General features: G+C 40.0%; 1 protein-coding gene and 1 long non-coding RNA gene across 7 annotated transcripts in view; one reads left to right on the forward strand and one right to left on the reverse strand.

Moving 5' to 3' along the window:
• cfap74 (cilia and flagella associated protein 74) overlaps positions 1-27,337 on the forward strand; it is a 72,974-nt gene that overhangs the window by 34,643 nt on the left and 10,994 nt on the right. For all 6 annotated transcript variants that reach the window (XM_044211580.1, XM_044211582.1, XM_044211578.1 and 3 more), the window contains exons 23-31: positions 12,034-12,121; positions 16,162-16,335; positions 18,315-18,448; positions 18,647-18,920; positions 20,162-20,296; positions 20,487-20,620; positions 21,119-21,253; positions 26,569-26,678; positions 26,794-26,849. In XM_044211580.1, coding sequence (XP_044067515.1) covers positions 12,034-12,121; positions 16,162-16,335; positions 18,315-18,448; positions 18,647-18,920; positions 20,162-20,296; positions 20,487-20,620; positions 21,119-21,253; positions 26,569-26,678; positions 26,794-26,849 — 1,240 coding nt within the window. The remainder of the gene's footprint in view (positions 1-12,033; positions 12,122-16,161; positions 16,336-18,314; positions 18,449-18,646; positions 18,921-20,161; positions 20,297-20,486; positions 20,621-21,118; positions 21,254-26,568; positions 26,679-26,793; positions 26,850-27,337) is intronic.
• On the reverse strand, positions 2,443-8,491 carry LOC122883222. The gene is made up of 3 exons (XR_006379581.1): positions 6,127-8,491; positions 5,690-5,737; positions 2,443-2,852 (listed from the first exon to the last, which is right to left on the reverse strand). It is a non-coding gene; the product is annotated as an uncharacterized LOC122883222 (long non-coding RNA).

Raw genomic sequence — 27,337 nt, forward strand, 5'->3', positions numbered from 1 at the left:
CTGCTCTCTGTGCGCTCACTTTCTGTTTTGCCTTTAAATAAAGTGGTTTGGATAATCTGGCAGTCGTCTGACAACTTGCATTTTGTGCACTTTGTTGTTGCAATGTCACCTGATGTTGATGTGTTCCCAGATCTCAGCAATTACTTTGGTGAATACAATGTTATCATAACTATTAAAAATGGTGGCCACAGATACAAAAATAAGGCAGTTAATAAGTTATAAAACAATCTGTCAATAGAGACAGTCACCCCTATGCTAATTCACCCTGACCAGACAGGCTACATCAAAAACAGACTTCAGATAACATCCGTAGGCTTTTTAACTTAATCAATATATCACAACAAAAACAAAACAAAACCATTATGTCATTCAAAATCATTATGTCATTAGATGCTGAAAATGCGATATGGTAAACTGGACTTTTCTGTTTAGCACCCTGCGCATGTTTGGTTTTGGAGAGTCATTCATCCATTGGATAAAAACACTGTACACTTTACCTAGGGCCATAATAATCACATGCGGGGTCACCTCACCGAGCTTCACACTTCATCAGGGAATTAGACAAAGATGCCCTGTCTCATCATCCCTATTTGCCATTTTTATCGAACCACTCACAGCAGCAATACAGCAAAACAATTAAATTGAAGGAATTCAGGATGCTAATTCACAACATAAACTTAGCCTCTATGCAGATGATTTATTATTATACTTACAGAACCCATTTGTCAATATGAGAACCTTTCAATGTCATCAACAACTTTTCCACAATCTCACTCTACACAATAAACTGGAACAAATCAACTATACTCTCACTGTCTGAAGATGCTTGGAATTCTTCACATTGGCAACATATAATATTTAGGCATCAATATTTCTCCTAGGCTGTCAGAGCTCACCAACCTCAATTATATCCCTTTGCTAAAAAAGAATAGAAGATGACTACAAACGCTGGACAAAGCTCCCACTATCTATAATTGGGCAAATCACAACAGTGATGAAACAACAAATGAAAACGTTACCTCAGATTAATGATTTGTTTTCAATGATTCCCACCACCCCCACCGACAAATGGCTCAAACAACTCGATTCATTAACAACTCAATTGTACTGGAAAAACAAAAATCTCACTTTCAACATTACAAAATGGAAAATCACAAGGTGGCCTAGAAGCACCAGACTTTCTCTACTACTTCTTGTCAAATCAACTACAATATTTATTCAAATGGACTCAAAATTAAGAAACTGAATTACTGTAAGAATAATACAATTTCCACAACTCTGACAGCCTGGTGGAAAACCAATAAAATCACTAAATCATTACTAACACTGTAGATACATGCCCCGATTTGGCACAACCCAGACTTCCAACTGTACAACACCCCTGTTTACTTTCCATCATGGCACCAAAAGAGAATCACTCATCTCCATCACCTATTCGAAAACAACCAATTCTTATCATACAATACACTAATCCAGAAATACAGGGTTGGGATAGACCAGTTCCTCCACTACCAACTATTAAAATCCTTAATTAACTCCAAAATTAACATAACGAACAACACACTACAACCTTCCAACCTAAGTGAAAATCACAAACTCTAAAAAAAATAATCTCAAAACTTTATAAACTTATATCCATATCAGATTCCTCCATAACAATCCCAACTACAAAATGGGAAAATTACTTAGCTCTCTTTCCCAACCCTGATTTTTAGTCTCAAATCAGCAAAAACATCTTTTCCATCGCCACTAACACAAATTTGCAACTTTAACAATATAAAACTATCCGTAGAACCCACATTACGCAAAGTAAAATGTTTAAAATGGGATTAGCTGACACAGACATCTGTTCACAATGCACTTTGGGTAGCACAGACAATTACTTTTATGCCACTTGGGCCTGTCAACCAGTTCACTGCCTTTGGATAGCAGTTACTGAAAAACTCTCTACTATCTTGGGCTGCAGAATCCCATTATCCCCATCACTCTGCCTGCTTTAGATATCTCACAAGTCGCCCTCCCAGTTAAATATAGAAACCCTTTACTAATTTCTCTAACTATCGCTAAGAAAATAATCTTTCAAAACTGGAAAACTAAAATATCTTCTCATATCTCTCACTGGGTCAACCTACTTACAGAACACATTTCAATAGAGAGAGCTTACAGAAAAAACAATATATCAGTCTTTAATGAAACCTGGAATACATTTTTAACCCATCTAAACACAAAAACACAAAATAAAACTAACCCAAAAACCAAACCTTTGTTCTTTGTCAGTTCGTCCCAGTTGCTACGTTGGCTCTGGATTCTCTCCCTTTTGGATGTATATCTGCCTGCCTGCCTGTTACCTCTTTGTTGCCTGCCTGCCAGCCAACCTGTGTACCTGTTTGCCTAACTACCGGTCTGCCTTTCTGTACTTGTCAGTAAGCTTTAAATAAACCACTCAAGTCTTCGTTCTTCCTCCTCTGTCTGCATTTGGGTCCTTTTCCTATTCCACGCTTGCCAACGTCTTGATAATTAGTTGTTACTTTTTCAAACAAAAAACATACATACCCATGGCACATTGTATTCATACTCACACACACACACACACAAAAATGCACAGACATAATTTTGTTGTTGCACTCTTTTATTTTTTTATTTTTTTATTTTTTTTACTCATACATACTACTTATTGATTTACGGAATTATTATTACTTACATTATCTTAATTGTTAAACAATAGCAATGGGGCCAGACTGGGTTGGCTGCGGGGTGGCGGCGCTGGCTTCCCGCCTGGCCCTCAGGCCGCTCGATCGGGGCTCTGGTGGGGGTGGGCGGGAATGGGGTTGGTGGGGCGTACCTCCCTTCCTCTTCAAGAAAAAACAAACAAAACAACAACAACAAAAGAAATAAACAAAAAAACAAGTCAAACAAATACAGAAAACAAAGAATGCAACTCCTCAGCAGTCAGACTCCCTCCCAGAAGGCAGGAAAAGGCACAAGACATGCAATGGGCCAGCGCCCTCCTGTGGACCTGGGCGCGGCTCAAAGCAAAATCTCCCTAAAACTAAAAACTTAAAACTAAACTAACCAAAAACAAAAGCCTGCCTCCCGCTGGGGCTTCCGGTTGTGTTGCTGGGGAGCCAGGTGGGGGAGCCTGTTGCTTCTCTGGTGTTCCAGACTGGCCTCACTCCTCATTGCTGTATTATTGTAATTATAATAATGGTTATTATTATATTATACTGTTATGTATATGCCAACTATTATAATATTATATTATTATCATATTATTTTTATTTTATACCTTCTTTTCTCGCACCACACATGCCTTACTCTACACACTTACCCATTCAGGATCATTAAACACAGACACACTGTCTCTCATCCAAACATCCAAACATGCACACACACATTACCAACACATAACCATCTTAATCTAACCTAATCTCTACTTACTCCCTCTCATCATATCATCACATCATCAATGTAGCTGCTTGTATGTCTGTCCATTATGTCTATTATGTTTGTCACTTTTTTTTGACACAGTCTATTTCACCAATACATTTTTTTTTAAAGGTAGCAGGAGCAGTCTTCACATTAGCTAAGTGTGTAACTTGCTAGCTAGCCAAATAACCTCTCCAACTAACTATCCAATTTTTGATGAAAGGCCAGTATTGGGTGGATTAATCTGTTATAAAATCTGTTACTAGTATACTTCAAAGCTTATATGCTAGCTTCCCTTTTTGTTAGAAGCAATCTATGGAGTCTTACAGAGGTACAAATGGCAACAATATATAGCCAGTCAACACCCAGCGGGTATAAAAGAGTTGATTCAACATACCTGCACTCTGAGCGCAATGGTAATGGTTTCTAATGACTTTGAAGGATGTGGTAATTCTATCTACAACAATACGGGCTCTATATTTAGATGGAGAGGCAGGAGTTGAACTGCAGTTTGAATGCAGTTTGAATAGAGAGCAGACAGGGGACCCCCAGGGCAAATATGAGAGGCGTGCAGTATGTAAAAACTCAGCGTGGGTGCTAGTATCCTTCTGCCCACCCCCCTTTTTTCCCTTCACAGTTCAGCAGCTTTGTGTATCGATAACTGAGAGGATATTAATGGGGGAAAAAATAACAGGAGGACATTTTCTTCACACACAAAAGTTAGGTGCATACACTGGTCATCGTTCAGCTGGGGGGCAGGAGGGAAAAGTGGGAAAATGTCAGTAATCTGCCTTAGTGAATCAGCAGAGGTTTTAATGTGAGGATTAAAGTACAGCATTACTCGTGCTGCTGCTGAGATGGTGCAGCGTTCACAAGTACTGCTACAGCTACCACCCCCTCCCTACTCTCTCTGTATCACACTTTTTCTCTCCGTCTCTCTCTTTCACTTCTGTGCTGTCTTCTCCTGCTCTCTCACACATACTTCTCTTTTTCTTGGCCTCTCACGTCTGTGCTTAACAATACTTCTCTCTCTTTGGTTTTCTCAATCTCTACAGTCCTCTATCTCTGTGCTACTTCACTTCCCCTCTAACTCTACATCTATTCTGCCCCTCTCTGTTATTCTCAAACTCCTCTCATCCCTCTATGCATCCACCATCCACCACTGCTTATATGCTGGCCCTGATTCTGCTTACACAACCTTAGACACCAGACCCAGTTTCTTGTGCTCCTGTTGACAACACTGTTGTACTTAAAGGATAATTCCAATTTATTACAGCTTGGATCTTATTTTGTAGGTCAAAAGTTCTGTCAAATATGATAACATTGAACTTACCAAGTTAATTGTGGGGATCACTAAAAATATATTTGGCAGTAGCATGATGAACTGAATTGCCAATCCATTCCACTTCATCATTCAGTCTGACATTGTGTTCGAATTAGCCGTATTTTCTTTTGGAGGGGTTATTATTTTGCCCTAACAATGTGATGTATCTTTCCAGCTTGGAGCGGTTACCTTAGTGTTTTTTTATGACGGTAAAATAAAAATATGCCAATTTAAGACTAGTTATAACAAACTGTATAGCTGCGTCAATCTCATCCGCGCTTGTTGCCATTTTTGTGGCAGTGATCAATTATCTGGTTCAGACACAGGAATATGATTTCAAGGGAATTGAAAGGAATATGCAAATGCTTCTAAATGGCTCATAAAAAGCCCTATTTTCCAAACATTAACATTGTAACTAGGGGCATGAAGTTTTGTGTATGGCATACAATTTGCCAGGAATTTCTTTTTTTATCTCTATCTAAGACAGGCTTTACGAAGTACTGACACTGCTTCCCTTTGAACCTTTTCACTACCTGCTTGATGTAAGATGCCATACGAGAGGGCTGGTCTCTAAATTATACTCTCGTCTACTAAAATTAATTTGTGGACTTCTCGTCAACCACCAGATCTGGGGAAATGATCTTGACTGATATCGACAGACAAACTACTACATTTCAAACTTACATTATACAACACATAAAATTTATTCAACTCCCAAAAACTCTCTTATGAAACTTACTTCCTCTCTGTGATTTTTGTGCAAATTACCTCATTGGTACTTTTTTACATATGATCTGGCAGTAGCATTGACATTTTAGAGCTAAGTGTCTTCCATTTTGTCTCATTTACTAAACATGGAAATACCTTGTCACCCGAAATTATTGCTATTGACTGATGATTCTTCTTTGACATTATCAACCCAACAACGATGTATCTTACCTGGTTCGTGGTTCTTTCCCCATTGGACTCTCTATTCCATCAGCTGCACTGTAAAAGTAAATAATATGTAATTAATATAGACAAATATAGTTGATGAAATTAAATGTTTTAATTTTGGTTCACATCCTATAAATCAAGCAATGAAATACTACACCTACCATCTTTGTTTGGATTAGGGAATGGAGTCACAACAAGTGAAAGGAGACTGTGCTGCAACTCAAGCTGCTCCTGTGGCTAAAAATGTCAGATACACTAACTGTCGCTAACCTAGTAAAGGGGCTCAAGAAAAACTGTAAGAGCCTGGCTGCAGAACTAAAAACATACCCCTCTACATCTTTCAAGACCTGTCTTACACCTATACGGACGTCTCTTGACACCATCAGCGCTGCACTGGACTCACACAACCAAAAGATAACAACCATGGAAAGCACACTCACCAACCACAGTCAAGCTAACATCGAGACTGGACCAGCTTGAAAAGGCAAACGCGGCCTTAGCATCCAAAGCAGAAGACCTTGAAAACTGATCCAGACGACAGAATCTGAGAATTGCTGGCTTCCCGGAGAGAATAGAAGGAGGCTCGCTGTCAGAATTTGTCTCACAGCTCATCCACAAAGTTATTGGAAGTGAGATTTTCACACACAGAACACTAGCTCCAAAGGCTCCCCAAGGCGACTGTCCCTGGGCCATCATCGCAAGATTCCACCACTTTCAGGACAAGGAGCGTGTGCTTTGTTGGGCCAGGACGCACAAAGAGGACATACAGTTCAACAAGATCGGCAACAAGATCCTGTTTTTCCCTGACATGATTGCAAACCTGGCCGGACAGCATTCAAAGATATCAAGGCTAAATTCCACAGAGGTGGAATCACTTTGGCCCTACGCCACCCAGCTCGTCTCTGCATCACCATCGACGGGAACAAACACCACTTTGACACCCCTGCTGCAGCAGAAACATTCTACGAACAGACAAGGGAAAAATCGGTGGTCAATGCCAATTAGCTCAGATGGCTAAAAAGTGCTGTGGTCAACACTGATTAGATTAGAAAGTTTAATATTAACGCTTTAGCTATGGCTCTGAAGGACCTTATCTGAATAACAGCTAAGAACTTAATACTACGCCCACATCTGACTAACTAAATGCTATAGGGTGGTTAACTAATGTTACAAGACTGGCTGATTTCAAATGCGTAGCAAGCCAACGAGCTTACCATACATTAAAGACTAGTTCTGTTTGCATAGGCTCTTGAAAAGTCCCTATCTGTGTTTAATGGCCATTACTTAATTATGCAAACTCAAGTATAGATTAAACTGTACGGATATGAGGTTCACTTGTTTACAATGAATATACTGTATGGTTAAACATGATATGCGGGAGTTCTCCTGCTGCGAGGTTAGGTTAACTACTGCGGTGTTCATTGGGAGTGCAACTGAGTAGGAGACCTGTTCGCTTCTAAGGAAGGACGAGCAGGATTTGGAAGTTTTAGCAGATTGTTCTCATGCTGCTAAGCTTGCTCTATTTAAGTTTTTGTGATGGGATATGGGAGGGTCATATGTTGGTCACACTTTATGATACAATTGTCGCACATGTCTACTGTTATGTCAAGAAGTACAGTTGGTTTCATACACTATATTGGGTAGATCATATCTTTCCAGTGTTTATATTTAGTAAGATTTATGACTGAGCTGACTGATAGTGTGACCAAAAAGCTGCATGTGAAACTCATTTCATGGAATGTGAGAGGTTTAAATGGTCCTATCAAAAGAGCGAAAGTCTGGGGCTGATATTGTTTTCCCCCAGGAAACTCACCTTAAATTAAGTGATCACAGAAGGCTGAGGCGGCCATGGGTGGGACACATATTCCGTTCACAATTTAATTTAAAGGCCAGAGGAACAGCTATTTTGATTTCTAAAAAGCTTCAATTTACACTGGGGAAAAATTACCTGATCATTATGGGCATTTCATCATTGTCCCCAGCAGTCTTTTTCATATGCCAGTTATATTAGTGTGTGTATATGCCCCTAATTTTGATGATGCCAAATTTATGACTGCACTTCTGTCCCCTATCCCAAATGTAGATACACACTATTTAATTCTTGGAGGAGACCTAAATTGTGTTATAAACACCCAGCTGGATTGCTTGAGCTCCAAGGTTACCAGACTCTCAAAGATGGCCACAGCCCTAACATCATTTATGAAGGACTGTGGAGGGTGTGATCCCTGGAGATTTTTATACCCAGATGCCAGACCTTGCTCATTCCTCTCCCACGTACATCAAATCTACTCAAGGATAGATTGAGTAAGCCTTACTACCATCCGTACACTCCTCTGAATATTCAGCAATAGTCATATCAGACCATTCCCCTTTGTTACTTGACCTCAGATTCGATTCTCCATCAGCTGCAAATTCATACTGGAGACTCAATACATCATTACTGTCTGACGATGTGTTCTGCACTTCAATAATACAAGCAATTGAGGAATTTATATGTTACGATGTCCCAATAAAACAAATAAAAATTAAATAAAAAATATTCGCTTTAATTGTGCAGGGGATGGAATATTTCATTATCCAGATGGTTAGAAGAGTCTTTGAGAACTCGGATGGGACTAATTCATGACTACTTTGGGAAACCCTAAAAATTATCTTCCACTCTGCTTACCACAATAGGCAACATAGAAGTACATAATTGATAAAATATCTGATACTGATAAATCCTACTCCATATCTGTACGACAAAAAGTGAACCTCCAAACTCAGTTTGATCTTTCCTCCACAGAGAAGGCAGAGCAAACTATACTGAGGTCAAAAGGAACACTCTACGAATATGGTGACAAGGCCAGCCGACTGCTAGTCCTTCAACTCAAACACCAATCAGCGTTGCGATACATTATCCAGATGGTTAGAAGTGTCTTTCAGCTTTGCTCTATGACTCAAATGTAATGATAATACTGATAGGCAGGAGCTGGGGCTAGGTCAGTGTTATATAACCATATACTGTATATCTGAGTGTTATATAACCAATTGAAATGATGGCCAAAGCTACAAAAATAAGACCGGAATTATCCTTTAAGATGCCCTAAGGCCCAAAAGAGTGTCCTTCACCCGCACCAGAAATTCACACAAGTCATTTTGGGAATGAAAAATTAGTATGTTTCCAGCATGTCAGCAAGCTGTGTTCCCGTATGTCTCATGGTTGGATATTGCCTTCTAATCTGTTGATTTTTGGTAGGTTTGCTTTTGTTTTATGCAGTGGCAGTGTGTCATTTAAAATGGCACTGCCAAGTCTTCCTAGCCAGAGCCTGTGATTGGATTTCCAAATCCTCATTAGCAGCGCTGCTTTCACTCACTGTCTCATCCACACACATACACACACATACACTGTTAAATATGGATTCTAAAATGACTCATAGCTTTCATTCTTTACACAGGTGTTTGCTTCTTGCCTTCCCTCCTCTGGCTTTTGGGAGAGGGTGAGCATATTCTTGCTTCCTGCTCTGAAGGATTGCGCTCAACCTGCCCACATCCTTCACCATCTTTCCTTTGCTTCATCCCTCTCTGCCTGTCTTCCTCCACTTTTATTTGTCACCATCCAACCCACGTTTCTCTCACATATCCAGAGCATTGTTCCATACACCACATAATCCCCTCTCTACAATATTAAGGCCAATGGTTCACATGTTTGTGATCCTGTTCAGCTAAGAGGAATGCTGCGCATTTCTATTCAGATGGACACTGACGGCCTAATAATCAAAGTGAATTTCCATTTCGTTTAACTTCATTCATTTAGCCTCACACCATGTTCGTGTTAGCCAATTTCTGTTTGGGAGAGGGGAGTTATTTTGTTATTTTGTCATTTTCAGTCAACACAGAAGCTGCAGTGGCAGTTGCTTGGAGCAGTTGGCATTTTTCATAATAATCGAAGAAATACGCCAATTTAATAGTTTTTATTTCTGTAAGTCAACTTACAACAACCTCTACAGTTTTGTCGGACTCATCGACACTTGTCGCATTTTTTGTGGCCATTTTTCTGTCACCTTTTTTCGAGGCTGAAGCTTGGTAGCTAGCTATGTAGAAATATGACATCCTCATTCTTAATCCCATCTACAGAGTTCTGATTGGTCAATTGTTTCTCCAACTGGAGGAAACAGCCATTAAACCAAACTTATTTAAATCGCTGAACAAATTGGAGGGGTTTCACATCACCACATTTATGTTTTAGAGTCAAACCTTAACTGAAATGGAAATTAGCATGTGAGCTACATTACCTAGTCGTGTGACCTGGCTCACTTGGACTTGGAAATTTTGGCTTTAGAACTAAGTAACTCTTCCCAAAGAGTAAAGAAAGACATGTTTTAGTTTTGAAAAACAATAAGGGGAGGGAATGTGTCCCACCCCGGCAGTTCCAACTGATAAAAGGGAGATTACAAGGATGATTTATTACAGATTACACCAAAGCTCTACCAGTACTGTCAGTGCTAGTTCACTGCTCACACTAGTATCAGAAATGTTAATGATGCTATGAGTTGTAAGACAACAAACAAACAAAATAACCTGTGGTTAACATGATTTTTAGGACTTCTTTCACGGTCATTTACTGTAGTTTTTGCCCATTCATTTCCACATCGTGAAAAAACCCTAAGCCTCTTCCCTAATCCGTTTTGTAATCCTTTTTATAATCACTTTTTTTAATGGTGAAGTGAAATCCAAGCAGGAGTCCATATTGAAGAGTGATATCTATATTTGAAATGTATTATATTTGCTCCCTTTAGGTAAAAGGAAACACTAAAGCGGCCACTTTCCTAAAATCGTAAGCTCTTAAAGTTTCCTGATAAATATGCCAGTTTTTTCAGCCTTGCTGTCATGGATTATAAGTGATCCTCATGATTGTCATTTCTTTACTTTTCAGGTTTTTTAGGGATAGACATGTAGATAAAGTAGATGACGTTTTCCCCAGTTATTTCAGTAGTTCACGGTGAAATCCTTTGGAGATATGCACTGCAGCTCTCTTAGCAGTACCACAAAGTTAGAAGAACTATTTCAGTTTCACTGCGTCCTCTACTAATCTCAGAAGTATCATTAAAGACTATAGAGGATGTGGATAATCTGGCTACAGAGAAGAAAAGCACACAAGTAAATCTGTGCAGGACACTGACAAATCTGAAACCCCTTCCATCCACAAAATTCTCCCGAGCATATGGGCCTGGCGACATCCCACCACGCTTTTCCACTCTGCCCTGCCAAGCTAATTCAAGAGTGACTCTCCAGCAGTGATTCTATTTGCAGGCAGAATAAGAGTGCTTCTTTAAATACACCCTCTGTGCTCATTGGTCAAGCTATGGAGAGAAGAAAATTACTTTTTTTTTTTCATTACTCCCCTTTGTAAATGCAGAGATATAATTTTGATGTGTAAGGAAGTGACCTTTCTAGCTTTGAGTCATGAAGGGTGTTGCAGTAGAACAGCATGTTTGCAGCAGTTACGTGCAGCAATGAGGCCTGGGAAATATGAAACACAAACCTGTCCTCGAACCTGAAGCTGACAGATTTGTTGAAGGCGAGGCTTGGTTTTAGCACTTTTAAAAAAACACACTGACATCTGGAGAGCCTTAAAACCACTGACATTTACAGCATTAACTCTCAAGCCTTCAACCAGCATTAAGAGCATAAAGAGGGAAAGACAGAGAAGACAGTTGATAAGGAGAGGGAGGACAAGCAAGGAGCGGCAGGGAAACAAGAGAAGGATGTTGGGAGAAGGAGAGAGAAAGTGAGAGGTGGGGGGTGGATCTAAGCCACAAACTGCATTTGACCACTGTTTACATGATAATGAACTATACATACATACGGTACATACGGTGTGTGTGTGTATATATATTTATATATATCTATATATGTTATATTGAGGAACTGGAGTTTTACATAAGCCTGTGCATGACTACTGGGCCTCTTTGAATCATACTTACCATCTCCCATCACCATGGCTACAACCTACAGTAGTGTGGAGGCGTGCTCTACATCTCTCTCCTGCTTTCCCTGGCGAGCCGATCCTACAGTCGTGGGTTAAACTAAAGTAATGGGTCTTCAGGGTATGAATCTTTATCTTTCTTTGAAAAGCTCAACAGCGGCTCATGGCTTTTGACTGTCGGTATCTAATGTACTGAAAAAAAATTGCAACCTTTAAAATCACTTTTGCAGTTATGTTTATTATCAACCCCTAATTGGTGTATTTGCTCCTCTCTGTTCATGAACATCATGTGAAAATGAAACATTTTTATGAGAAAGTGCCACTTTGCATAAAAGCGTGTGTTCTTACACTGTACCTGTCTTTTTTTACTCTCTCGTAGATGCTCCTTATCTAAAGATGCCAAGATGTTTTTTGACATAGATACAGGAGTCCTGGAGGTTCCAATGACAGTGCAAGTAGCAGGCCAGGTTTGTATTATATTATACCCTGCATACATACAATCTATTTTGCATTATTCCTCCCTGTGCTCCTGAAAACAGTGTGCTTATCGTGCAATACAGGGCTTGTATCCTACTTTGTCCCTAACAGAAGCAGCACCACTGAAGGTTGTAACCTATTTTGCTGGTAACAAGCTAAAATTATCTCCCACCCCAAGGCCCACTTACTCCATGGGTGCTAATAAGCCAAGCATAAAGGTTATTCCATATTGTTTCTCCAGAAGCTCAAAATAGGAATGCAGAAATGTATGTGTTCTCTTCTTATTCCATGGATTACATATCATGTGCTAATATACATTTTATTAATGTATTTATTTATTGGTGTAATTATTTTTTATAAAATTCCATGCCTTTCAACATGGGGTTATGCTTACAATCACTTACTAAATAAAGAAAGGAAGTTCATAGTGCCTTCGTAAATGACATATAACATATATATAACAGTATATAACACATAAAACATAGATACACTCACAAAGACATTAATGTACATTCACACTTACAAGTACAGAGTTGCAAAGTGGGAAGAGTTACTATATCTCAGGTGCCTCTGGTTCCCAGGAATAAAAGTCTGGGTCATTTGCATCACAGATGAAGTTAGATGACTGACAGTTGGAGCACTTCCACAACTTTGATGGGCATGAAACTCTCCTGGTTGAATCATCATTACAACAGATAAGCAACTGTATTCTGAAATATCTGGTTCTTTGACAAATGACCAAAGGCACAAGCCTATGTGCGTAAAATTGTAAATGGAGAAGGCAACTACAGCTCCCATGGTGCATTTTGGTAAGGAATAATTCTGTTACCTGCACTGCTAAGGACCAGCATAAGCTGAGAATGACATGTTTTAGAAAACTGATAACACAGATAATTCACTTTTAGTTTCTGGGTTAATTTTGGGCAAATTTGGCAACTATGGCACTGTGTTTTATTTCCAACTGCAAAAACAAAGCCGTTTTGAATTTGATCTGTCTGGCCTTTTCCCCCTGGACACACAGGAGGCTCTTGATGATGATGTAACATTACTATAAGTTTCTGTTATGGCCATCAATTTTAATAACTTCCCTAACTGCCTCATTGTTGCGGTTGGGAATAAAACATTAAAATTGACCCAGAATCTGAAAGTGAACTGATCAGAACTATTAGTTTTTAAAAAAGCTTTTAGCTTCCGTCTGCTCTTAACGATGCACATAACAGAATTTCACCTTTTTTCGTTACCTTCCGACATTGCCTTTTCTATGGCTAAATAATATTTGATCAAAGCTTTCCATGTCTGTTTTTTTCCAGTGTTTTAAATGAGTTTCTTAAAAACAAATGAGGAAAACAATCTGCTACCACAAAGGATTTCTTATATTATCAGAACTCACAAATATATGCAGCTCAGGTGAGAATTATAAATTTACAGATCTTGGACTTTATCTGTACGAGTACCAAAAATAAACTTTCATGGCCAATATTATCTTGGTACAATATTATATTGACAATTAACCTAATCACCTAACCTAATAATAATTGTGTGTTGTCTTGATATGTGATAGATATTATAATATAACTTTATTACACTTTTGTGATTTACCAAGATGTTATATTGGTTATCATACTATACATCAGACCAGCAACACGTCATCAAGCGCCAGGGTCGGGCCCCCTTTTGTGGGAAAGAATACCGCTTCACCATAAGTTAACATGAGAAACTACAGTGAAACAAGAAACAACCGTTCTAATAAACAAAGCTTTCATAGTGAGATTTGAGGCACATAAGATACATGATTATAATGTGGTAAATAGCAAAATGATGCTGGTGACAATTTGGCCCTACCAGTGATGGATAGATAACATTTAGCTAGCTTGAGTGGGAGGCTGCTGGAGTACAGTCATAGGCTACAATATAGCAGCAGCTATAAACATGACTGTCGTCTCCAACTAAATCTCAGCCCAGATCATACAGTTGGTTATTAACAGACAACACTTAGCCTAACGCTACGTGGTGATTCAAATATGTTTAGATGTCCGAATAAGGAATGTCTGGCCGCTGTGTTGGGACCGATCAACCTTAATTTACCAAGGTTTCACGAACGCTCAGGTTCAGGCAAGGTCACAAAATCATTATTAGACATGTCTATAAAACAAAGGCTTGTTTAATATGAAAGGAATGTGTACAAACTTTCAAAATTGTAACACACGTTAAATTACATTGCCATCTATTGAATCTTCGGTTTTCTCTCCACCCAAAAGGCAGTGCAGCCATGACGTTTTGCGAAGTAGCCGAATGTGCTGGTCTGATGTATCACTATTACATCATGGTATTACATATAATTATTGTATATTGTCTTCAGACAGGTCCACATCATGGGTTTGTTGGTATACTGTAGCTCTAGTCGTGTACAGTGCTGCAAACATTGATAAGGACAGTTCAATGTCAAACAAAAATTCAAATCATTCCTCTCAAGAGGCACACATCTAAATATCCTCTTCACAAGGTCCAACTTGCATTTTGAAATATGAAAACAGTCAATTCAGAAGCCCTTGAAGTGGAAAATAAAGTGCTTACACCAACTAAATTCCTTCAATTCGTAATCCGCAGCCTTTATTAAAAATCACAGAGCAGCTGCTGAAACATTCGTGTTGCATTGATGCCAGTCCTCTTTCTCAGTAAATCTAAATCTGGTCAGTCTTCTTGCCAAATCGTCACCTTCTTCTCCCTGGATAGCAGCCCCTATTCCCTGTCTCTACCAGGACAAAGAGAGGAGAGGATTGTATGGGGAGCAGAGCTCTGATGAGGAGCCACAGACTGGGCCAGGATGCTCCTGTGGAGCACCAAAGCTGTTGCTCCCAGTCCTAGGCCCTGAGCCCCTGGCATTAAACCATGCTCACACACACACGAACACATACACACACACACACATACACTGTTGTATGGTCACCAGACGCCACAGCAGCCAGGAAAGCAATGGTGCAGAGACCAATAAACAAGGTCATCTGCTGAGCACTGACATGATTCACGAGATCACAAGATTACTTAGTTTTCTAATCTTGTACTAGACATACCTGTACATAATGGACTTAAAGGAGTGTTAAAGGATAAGGCTGGTGATAATCTACATTTTTATTATTGCCAATAAATCCCATTGTAAGTAAGTATGTATTCAAGGATTGATTCAGCTTATTCCTCTGTGACATAGGCCTCACTTGTTCTCCAAAAACTATTAAAAACACAGTAGTGAGCATCACTGTTGCACTTGGTGACATGTGCCTTTATTACTATGAACACAGCCACACATGATTAGCACAAACTAAAACCATAATAATTTAGGGGAGAATGGAGATGTCATTGATAAACAGTTACTTGGGTTGTTACCGCGATTTCAATTTCTAAAACTCACTTTGAGCCTATAGTCTGTTTTGGAATACACACACACACACACACACACACACACACACACACACATCTTCCATCTGAGCTGCTCAGTGACGAAGGATGACTATATGCATAAAAGCATTGCTCCATTTCAGCTGGGAAGACTGAAGTGGCCTCGCATTAAACATGAATTTAACTCAATAGATACTTAAAGTGCATATATTCATAATGTGAAATCACAGACTTAAGAAGGGTTATTTTTCAAATAAAAGAAACATCAGTCCATGCACGTCCCATGTTCATGTTGCTGCAGTCTTTCTTTGAGTTCTCCTCAATGTATTTTTTTCTTCAATCTGAATATGAAAATGTATTATTAAGATTTAAAAAGTGATACCAGTGCAGACAGTTTTCATAACAGCCACTGGAACCGTTTGTATTACATAAATCAAACCATCCTGATTTTTTTATAGACATGGTAACATTATTATATTAGAATTAAATAAATAGAATCTAGATCAAATGCAATGTGACATTAAAAGTTGGAAAAAGCAAATATGTTTGAAGGAAACTTATTTTTCTTCATTGGTGTTGATGAAAATGTTCCACCCAAGGAAAACGTTTGAAAAGTTGTTCATGTTTGTATGTTCAGGTGAAGCCTGTCGATTTCACAGTCCAAGCAGTTGTGACCTCCTCAGACCTGCAGTTTGACCAGACTGAGGTGGACTTTGGCTACTGTTCCATCTACCAGTCGATCAAGAGCAGCGTTCGCCTTACCAATCTGTCCCTGCTGCCTCAGGACTTTGGCTTCTTGGGTGTTCCAGAGGTACTGCATGAGTAACAAGAACTTCTATAATTTTAGTTTACAGTGCTGTGAATGCCTTGTGTTAAATGTTACTGTACTTTGTTAAATACAGTTGCCTGAGTCCAGATACAATCACAAACTATCCAAGATACTAGTAGTCACTGAAAATAATGTTTTTATCATCCTTCCTATATCATCCATCCTATTATTATCCTTTCTTTCACAGGTTTCCCATTCTTGAGATTTGCTCTCAACCCTTAAAGTTGCAAGTTTTAAAGATCTCTTGTGCTAATTTATCAGTATGATGATGCAAGTTATTAACATTCTTTGCATTCTTCACAAACGATCACTAAACCAAATGATTTGCAATCTGATTTATCAAGATGAATTAAAACACATCTTTTCAACTATGTAATATAATATATACTTTATTGATAATATAGTTTGGAATAAATTAGCTTGAATAATCCATGTCAGGGAAACCTGCACTGTGTGTAACAGTGTAACTAACCAGATGAGTCTCCACTGTGACTGTGTTTTGGATGAATATTGCATTAGCACGCCTTTTGAACAGCCACAACTTCAGACATTGTAACAGACAACTTCTGTTACGATATCATATTGTTATAAGCACATAATAAAACACAAATACCAACACATTCTGACCAGCCACCATGACTATTATATATATGACTAAGATATTATATTATATATATTATAGACATATAAGATGACCAGCTGATCCTGGTGCTATGTGGACAGAGTACTGATCTAATTAGCACCGCTATGCATAGCAGTCGGTGTTTGTCAGACTGCTGTAGAAGAAAGTCTCTTTTTCTTCCAGCTCTGACAGTTTTTAACGCTGTACGCTATATTATAAAACTGGTCAGATATTTGCTAAAATATAGGCACAAGCAGTGGATGTAAATCTACACATTCCCACTTCCGGTGTAAACACGAAGTTAAAAGACAAAATAACGGAGTTGGAGAACTTCCTTGTTGCTGATCTGGAGAAGTATTAACAGGCTGGCAAGAGGGTAGCATGGAGACTTTAAGGGGTGGCAGAAATATATATATATTTATTTAATCGCAAACAATCACATATATCAATATTTGCTTGGAAAAGCCCCCAAATTTATATATTTTAACTCAAAAGCATTACATTATTGTGGCACCTGAGTAAAGCATTGACTAGAAATATCTAAAGGTGGCATTTGAAATCAATAAATTGTTTTATTTCCAAATCTTCAGATATTTCCAAAAACATCTTTTTTCATTGAGCCCGTCACTTGTGGACGGTTTTAATTTCTCCATGCAATCTAAATACAAGGTACATATGTTGTGTGTTAGACATAACAGTAATGTTACATAACTTGCTGTCTATTGGCTAGAAATTTATTTTAATCAGCGCTTTACCTGGAAGAAAACATGAATGCTTTTAGTCCTCTTTAGAACATGGGGCAGTGGTGCACTTCAGCTGGTCAAAATAAGTATTACAACAGCAAACACAATGTTTAAGGAACTTAGAAAGAATGTCCTGGCAAAACCTTTTTTTCACCTGTTTTAAGTCATAACATACCGGAGAAAAAAATATTTAGATCAGACTTAGAAAATGGATCATCAGAATTTTCTTTTTCTCACTTGCCTCTCAGGGCTTAATGGGAGCTTCATCTCTTGATGCATTCACTTGCACTCGGACATCAGAGTTTTGCTCTTGTAAATTTCCAACCAGCCACAACTTTTCATATATATATTTTTGAATTAGATTGTCCAAAACTGGTGTGGCAGCTGAGGTGGTAGATCCGCCCCTGCTGAAGCACATACGGTCAATAGAGAGATAATTACTGAATGTAAAATACATTGAATCGGTATTGCAAAAAAAAAATGCAGACCATAAATAGTATCAAAATTGACATTTTATTTCATAAAAATCTTAAGGATTATAGCTGTAAATTGGAACTTCAAGCAATTTGTGTTGTTTGTGTTCTCTCTCATTGCAGTTTATTGAGGTCCAGCCTAATGATGGCTTTGGCACTCTGCTTCCACAAGAGACCCTCGAGATTGATCTGATTTTCAGTGCCAACAAGGCCAAAGAGTACAATTTCCAACTCAACTGCAAATCTGGAATTAACAGGTGAGTTTATTGCATTGTGTGTAACTATGTCATATAAATGGATTTGTTATATTAATGGACCAATATATCCCTGATTTTAATAATGGGATCTGGTTTGATCAGTGTCATCATGTCTGATATGATGGATATGATTCAGTTAATTACATCCCATATTTATTAATATATAACTAAGCAATTTCTTCTTTTTTTTGTCATCAGAGATTTCCCTCTGTCTTGCCGAGCAGTGGGTGTCCGCCCTCCACTGGGGCTCTCCCATTCTCTAGTCCAGTTTGGGGCCACAGCAATAGGTGACCACTCCACCGCCATACTTTACCTGATCAACCATCAAACCAACCGTAAGTCCAAACAACCAATACCTCCAGTGGTCAAGGACACCATGGCTCCTGTAGCACCCAGGCTGTTCTCCTTCATCCTACCCAAGAATTCTGACATCAGCATCACTCCTTCCGCGGGCAGCCTGATGCCCGGACAGGTGGAGTAGCACACCTCTTACCTATGTTTACACTGGTATTAAAGGGGCACGCCACTGATTTCACACCTAAAGGTCCGGTTATTATTATGGACTGTGAGAACCTTTTCAACCAAACATGTTTTTAGCACTATCAGGGGCAGCTAAAGAATTTTTTGGCCCTAATATTAATTCGACCCCCTCCTCACCACCCGCTGTTTTAGTAATCCTTTGGAGCCTGATCTCCTGAGGCTGTGTTTCTCATTATACGCCTGGTCAAAATCTTATCTTAACATTGTTGCAAAACTATAATTAAAGTTTGAGGCTATCCCTACATATGATCCTAATCTAACTCTAATAGTTGTAACTAAACTTAATCAAAAGTGTTTGAGTTGAGCTAAATGTAACCTTTAATTTTCTTATGTAAGGAAACCAAACCTGGGACTAGGAAGTAATTTTTTTCTTATTATGGCAATTTGCAACAAAGACATAATGATCACAGAGGTAATGGATGTCAGAGGAAAATCTTCCAGCCTCAGTTCAACTCAATTCAGTTATACAGAATTACAGTGAGACAAACAGCCATCATAGCTGCCATTGGCTCACTACAGATCCCTTTATAGTGCAATGATGCACTCTACTGGACACGTAATAGAAGTGAACAAGTGCTTACAAGTTCTGCAATATCAATGAGTACAGAACATACAAAAGTGAATTTACTTCACAAATTCAACAGTGAATTTAATGTTAATTTTATATTCACTGGATGTAGCATCATTTCAAAGTATAGGTATTTTGAAAATCATTGCTGTTCATTGTTATGGGTGTGACAGTTGAATTTGAAGTCCTATTTTTTCCGTCAGTTGACAGTGGAAGACTCTCCTCCTGACTCTGTTTATAGAAATAATTCATCCATTGCATTAATTTTTTTCATCTGCGTAACAGAGGCCCACAGGGAGAAATCCAGTAAATAGTCTGCAATTGGAAAACAGAGGGATTATCATCCTCAGTCCACTTGAATTTGTCCACGCTAGAGAAAACCCAGAACTGGAGACTGCCTAAAACTAATTTAAACCTCCACTTCGTTGTATGAAGTGGGGGTTTAAATTAAAAATGCCCAGCGAGGAAGAACACTGGAATCTGAATGCCATTTTAAATTGTCTTGAAAATTAGTATAATACAACACACAATAATAACCAGTTTTACTGCTAGATCCTATAAATCTGTGTAATTCCTAACATGTTACCATCTCTCCTCTGACCTAGAGATGTCTGGTCCAGGTGACGTTCAGACCCAGACTGTTAGACCAGGAGATCAAAGAGGAGGCGCTGCGTCTCCTCCACCGAGCCAAGTTGCTCTGTGAGAAGGAGTTGGAGAGGAACAGATACACTGAACAGGAGGTATGACTATACACACACCTACTCCCGTCATCTGTGTTGTCACAAGGGTTTTAAATGTGAATACATCTTTACCAGCTTACTGATTTTTTTCACTTTCATGAACATTCTGATGTTTATACAGAATGTAAACACTACATTTGTCTAACCTTAGTATGAACCATTAATCATGTTTATGTGTGTGTGTTGTAAGACTAAAAAGGAGCTCCCAGTAGAAACTAGTAAAGGAAAGAAGGCATCTGTGATTCAAAAGAACAGCAAGGTGCCAGACGGCCCAAAGACAAACCAACTAACTGAATCACCAAATTCTGCTGACATACAGCCAGGGTAGGAGGTTTTCATTTCTAAAAACTCATTTTTTTTCCCTTGATGTCATCAAACTTTTCTTACTTTGTATCACAAATTACTTTGGAAAACACGTTCAGTTTGCTGGACTGAAATGCCAGTGAAGCAAATATTCAACAATAAATATCATATAACCAAATATCAAAGAGTAGTACTGCAAAAAGAGAATAAATCATTCTTTAGGAAGCATCTTTACCCATTCTCCCTCTATGCCTCTCTAAACCCAATTAATAACTTGGACAGAGGTCTGAGATCCAAAAACACTGAAATAAGTTACACACAAAGCTTGCTTGTACATTCCCTCTTCTTCCAGTGCTTAAGTGGTTTCATCAGAATTCCCATTTCTTTAATTTGCAGTGATCACACCATACATACTACGATCTCAACAGAGCTGGAAAACATTGATGAAATGGGTTTCATTGTGCAAGTGTGAGGAGAGTTTGTTGATTTGTTTAATTGTGCTGAGTCTTTTCCATCAAGGTCAGAGCAGTATGAGGAGGCCAGGGCCTCTCTGCTGTACTCTTTCACCCAACGCCATAGTGAGTACACCATTCCCTGTTTTGTGTCAGATGGAGACCCACCAGAGGAAGACCGACAGGCCCAGCCGGCATGGAGGTAACACTGAGTCAGCCTGTATACAGCTCTACAACACACTGTAGGCCCTGTCATGTCAGATTTGTGTCATGTTGTGTCTTTACTCTTTGGGACTTCACTGGACCCAATTCAGAATTCCCAGTCCTTTGCAATATTTTCATATAAATGTTTGCCATTTGCAGTCCTGTTATGATTTATAGATTTTGTAGTCCTAAAAATGTGCCTTTTTAAACCATGGCCTCCTTTTCCAGACTTCCACTGCTTATTTTACAACTCAGATTTTGATTCATGCAGAAAATAAGGTCTGTCCCACCATAGGGCTCTAAGGCAAAAATAAGATGTTGGGCCCCTGTTGACTCTATGCATTGTGTATGTACCATTAAGTGCAAACTGCATGGTATATATGGCAACATTATATTTCACCCACAGACCTAGTAAAAACAGTACTAGGTGCCCCTGGTTTGCTAGGTATCAATTTTTGTTTGGTAATTTAAATGAAAAATATTTGATTTAGGAATAGACCTCTTGCAAATAAGTGTATTTTCCAAAATGTCAAACTATTCCCTTAAGGCCCTTAGCATGTCAGTTAATATTGTGTTTTAGTACTGTATATTCCAAAATCTGGAAAACAAATTTTGAGTTAATTAATTTACTACAAAACCATTGACATGCAGCAAACCTGGATCTTCCAGTGGCCACGGTCCCTGAGGGGACCTTCATCACTCTAACACTCTATGTATGGAACACAGCAGTGATTTAACCTCCCTGTATACCCAGTAAATAGAAGAACTGGGTAGTTAGCATTAGCAATTAGCATTAGCAATGAAGAGTCTGATGTCTGAAGAGAACATGCAGAATTCACAGATTACCACTTGCTAAAAATAGTACTTTACCCATCGCTTCTGACAGGTGATCCAACATAAAAAAAACAATCCTACTACTCTCTATGTAACCTATCTATGACCTCTCTGGTTGGATTATAACTGCAGCTGACAAATCAGAATATAGGAGCGAGGTGTCTAATCTTGTGAGCTGGTGTAACCTTTGGACATAATCTTCAGTTTAACATTGGGGAAACTAAATAGATGATTGTAGACTTCAGTAGAGTAAGATGGAAAATCACCACTTGAAATTGCTGGGAAACAAGTTGAGAAAAAAATTTCATGTAAAGCTATGGTCCAGTTTTACATCAGTTGTGGCAAGTGTGCTAACTTTCTCTATCACAGTTTGGTTCAGACCAAACTTGTTGGTCACTCCCTCTCATCTTTCTTCTATGTATAACTTTTTATTCTCTTTCAAACCTCGCTTGGTATCTCACTATGGGAAGCACCTTCTGGTGTGACCAATCATGGAAGCTCCAATACCAACACGTCTGTCAGGAGACAGACCAATCATCTTGAGTTGTACGGACCAGCCCGTCCCCCTTTATAAAAGCCCCTGGTGCCATACACGGCATTCTCGCTTTCTTCCCCAAGAAGATCATTCGAGCTCCTCAGCTGTCCTGACATCTGGATTTTAATTTAATTGCTCTCCAACGCAGCCATCAAGGTAGTCACCGAGCGTGGATATCGGTTGTCAGGATTTTATTTTATTGTTGGTTCAGGTAGGTGTTGTCTTGTTGTGGCAGACTTCTACTTGAACTGCTTTTGGAACAAGCTAGCAGCTTGTTGAGCTGAGCTGTGTATCCATAATTACTGCTGCTAGCCGTCAAGGGTTTAAGTTAGCTATGGCAACCACCTCATCCTCTTAGGGGAACACTGGTGGCTGCAAGGTTAAGGATGTCGAATCCCGTCCTTGCCCAGCCGATCAACCATCGCCTCTGCATCGCCTTTATGGGTGTTAAGCATGCCCAGGCAGACTCTGAGTCCTGTGAGCACTGCTGCGTCATACCGGTGAGGATTCTGGAGCGCCGCTTGCAAGTGTTGGCGGCCTCAAAAGCCGACCCTTGCTTTTCCGACACCGAGATGAAGCCCAGAGATAAGCCAGCTATAGCTAGCACTTGCTTGGGAGGATATAGTGCATGACCCCAATGCGGAATTCCCCCTGCTGTTCAGCCAGCTCCTCAACTCGGGACGAGTGTGGAGGTAGAGAGGAAGACGAGGATGTTGTAAACTTGGATCTCCTCGGTGATGAGAATGATGAAGATGCCATTCTTCCACTTGCTCAGGCGTCATGGCCCAACAGCTCCCTCAGTGGGGAAGTACAGCCTTCCCCTGTCAAGCTTCCTGTCAAGGGTTACTCTGGCCTGGATATTGCCAGGTCATAATGGATTCCCCCTTCGACCCGTCATAGGCTAAGGGCTTATTTGGGGAGGCTGTTACCTCCAGCAAGCTAGCGACCTGAGGAAGAAGCAGGGAGAGGCCTTCGATCTCTGCCTTCCCGGCAAGACAACACCTCGCCCATTTGCGGCTGTGGCTGCAAAAGGGCACAGCAGGAGCTTTAAAGGTCCCAGATTCCAGTCACCTGAGCAGCCAGCAACCCACCAGCATGGTTCCCAGAGCCAAAAGCATCAGGGCAAAAAGTCTTTCGCCGCAGCCACTTCCACCACCGTGTCGAGCCACTCATACCACCAGCCGGACAGGAAGAAGTGGCGGGCAACTTAGGAGCTGTGGTTGGTGGAAACAGGCTCAGCAGTCAGCACTCAGAGAGGTCCCTGCTCTCAGCCTCCCGGAGCCTCCTCTTTTTCCCCCAAGAGGAGGAGAGGAGAGGAATTATACCGCCTTGTTCACCCCTTTCACAATCCTGGAGAAGCACAAGTTCCCCCAGTGCTTCCTAGTTCATTTACCCCACGCCCTTCCTCAGTGCCCTTCGGGGTCAGTTCAGAGGTCAGAGGGAATGTGTCACATGAAATTTACACTAAGCACTTCACACGTTTTTTTATTATTATTATTCCCACTCCACATATGTTGCCATTCCTGAGGGATTGTCATGTGTTGATCAGATCACACAATACGACAGTGGTGGCTTATATAAACCGACAGGGGGGCACGCGCTTCGTAACATTACACGGACTGGCCCAAAGTCTGATAATGTGGAGCAGCAAGCGTCTGCTGTCATTACGCGCACGCATTTCCCCAGTGTATTGAACAGTGGGGCAGATTTGCTCTCCAGCGAGTGGAGGCTCAACCCCAAAGTACTTCACCTGGTGTGGGAGAGATTCGGCGTGCGTCGTAGATCTCTTCACATTGCGCTAAAACGTGCAGTGTCCTCTGTTCCTTTCATTAAGAAACAGAGACTCACTGCTAGGAGCGGACGCACTGGCTCATCCATGGCTGAACGTGCTGCTGTACACATTCCCCCTGCTCATCCTCATTGCTCCGGTACTGATCAAAGTGAGAGAGCAGTGGCTAACTTTGATTCTCCTTCACAGTCAGCCATGGCTGCTGCCATTTCGCAGAGACTTGGTGTCACAGTGACAGGACAGTTTTTTCACCTATACCCCGACCATTAAAGTTTATTTGGCCACGATTTCAGCCTGCCATATGGGTTTTGGGAATGTGCCGACTGCACAGCATTCTTTGATAAGGAGGTTTATGAAGGGAGCCCGCCTGCGTGCGGCCTGCGTGTAAACCTTTAGTTCCTTCTTAGGACTTGCCAACTGTTTTTGAGGCACTATCAAGGCTGCCTTTCGAGCCCTTGGAGTGTGCTGACTTAAAGTGGCTCTCTCTCAAAACTATCCTATTGCTGGCACTGATGTCAGCCAAACGGATAAGTGAATTACATGCGTTGTCTGTGCACGCATCCTGCTTGCAGTTTTCCACTGACTATGGGAAGGTGATGTTGCGCCCTAACCCTGCTTTTGTGCCTAAGGTTAGCAAGTCTTCTTATCGCTGCCCCATGCTGGAGCTGCTTGCCTTTCACCCACTGCCTTTTGCAGAGGAGAGTGGGAGGTGGCTTAATTCACTCTGTCCCGTAAGACCTTTACGCATCTATTTGGACTGGACTGAAGGAATTAGGAATAGCAACCAGTTTTTTGTATTTTGGGCCCCTTCTCACAGAGGGAAGGCTCTGACTCACCAGCACCTGTCACACTGGGTGGTGGAGGCTATAATAATGGCTTATGAGAGTCGTAGCCTGCTCATTCCACCAGGGGTATGGCCACCTCATGGGCCCTGTTCAGGGGCATTTCTGTGAGTGACATCTGTGCCGCTATTAGTTGGGCATCCCCACACACATTAATTCAGTTTTACTGCCTCTAGGTGACAGTGCCTTCACTGGCGCACTCCGGAGTGTGGGTTCATGTTAACTGTGTGCTAACCCATGGGGAGGGCTTGTGGTGTCGACCCTTCTGGATCGAGGCGTTATGGGCTTCCGAATATGCAATTCGCTTGAAAATGCCAAGTAGGACACCAGGGGCTTTTATAAAGGGGGACAGGCTGACAGACTCAAGATGATTGGTCTGTCTCCTGACAGACGTGGTGGTATTGGAGCTTCCATGATTGGTCACACCCGAAGGCGCTTCCCATAGTGAGATACCTCACTTGGTTTTCAGAGAACTGGGGTTACCCTGGTAACCAAAAGTTTTATCCAGTGGCTCCAAATATTTGAGAAAATGCCCCCTGGGTGAAGATAGAAACACCTTTGGTTTAAATTTAAGCAGTTCAAAAGAAGTACTTTTCCTGAGGCTGCTCAGCTTAAATGAATGGTAAACCTTTGGCACTTTGAGGTACCTGCCATTTTTAAATCAATAATTGTTTTAGTATATTGTACTTTGCATTTATTTTTTGGTATTTTGTGTTTTTTAATGTGTCCATTAAGCTGTGTTGAATGTTGTCTGTCTGTTTGTACTATGAGCTCACCAAATTATGTACCTAACAACTTTTGTTGTAATAGCAATAAAATGAACTCATCTCAAATCAAAACAGGATGACCAAATGAAAAAGCACTGTTTTCTACAAACTACTTGTTTTCCTCTTTGCTGTCCAAATTTCATTCTCTTTTAAAATTAGATTTGTGTTTTGTTTGGATGAAGCAGGCATTGTTCTAGGGACCTCGTTACCATATCAGCAGACCCCTACTTTAGGCTGCCTCAGGCTAGAATTTTTGTCGTGCAAAGGCCCACAAAAATATTAATAAGAGAGATTGAAAACTGCATGCATAGTATTGTGGGGAATGGCCGATGAATAATCATGACACAACCACATTTATAAGCATTTGATCCATTTTATTACTGACCACAAGTAGTTGTTTTGAGAACTGATAAGTCAGCATTAACATAATTATGTATGTAATTTTCCATCATTCTCCTGATTCAAAGTGCTATAAAGAAAACAAAGAGTGTGAACTGTTACACATATTGCTTATTTCATAGCTTGTCATGTCCAACATCTCCACAGTCCCTTCAATACTCTTTACTTGAAGCTGCAGTGTCCTGCTGTACAGCCTCCTCTAGTGGTAATAGCGAACAATGGACACAGTATCATAGACTTCCATCAGGTGGCAGTGGGTGAGTAATTTTACTTGATAGTTCTTCACATACTGTAAATATTCACTTGTGCATTCCGCTTACATACATTTTTTCTATGTATTTATTGTGTTGTATTTGTGTCTTCTATTTTTAGGAGAAAAAGTTATCAAGCGGTTTACAGTTCAGAACATTTCGAAGGAATCTTTGGATGTATCCTTTCTCCAGCAAATATTGATCAGCTTGTCTAAGTTAAGTTTTACTCATAAAACAAAATGTAGAACCATAGAACTCATGTTTTAAACTGCTAATGCAAATAGATTTTCTATACTTATAAAATCACTTTTGATGGTATCTGTGTTCTATACACACTTCTCAATATATCTGTACAAATGTTAAACATGCTATATGATTTTTTTTTTTTTACTATAGACTTAGTCTTAAATGCAAGTATTAGAAAGGCAGATATTTTGTGCTGCAGGTCTGCTCTACTTTCAGTACTTTGAGTAGCTGCATTAAATTCATGAATGAATATAATTAGCAAGTAAAATTCTTAGAATGTCTTTCTGCAGATATCCTATAGTATGAAGTTTCCAGTCCCTGTTTAATATACAAGTGTATATTAAAGGGTCAGTTCACCCACATTATAAACAAACATGTTTTTCTCATTTACCTCTAGAAGTGTTTAGCACTACATATAG

This window comes from Siniperca chuatsi, linkage group LG10 (genome assembly GCF_020085105.1).
Source record: "Siniperca chuatsi isolate FFG_IHB_CAS linkage group LG10, ASM2008510v1, whole genome shotgun sequence".
NCBI lineage: Eukaryota > Metazoa > Chordata > Actinopteri > Centrarchiformes > Sinipercidae > Siniperca > Siniperca chuatsi.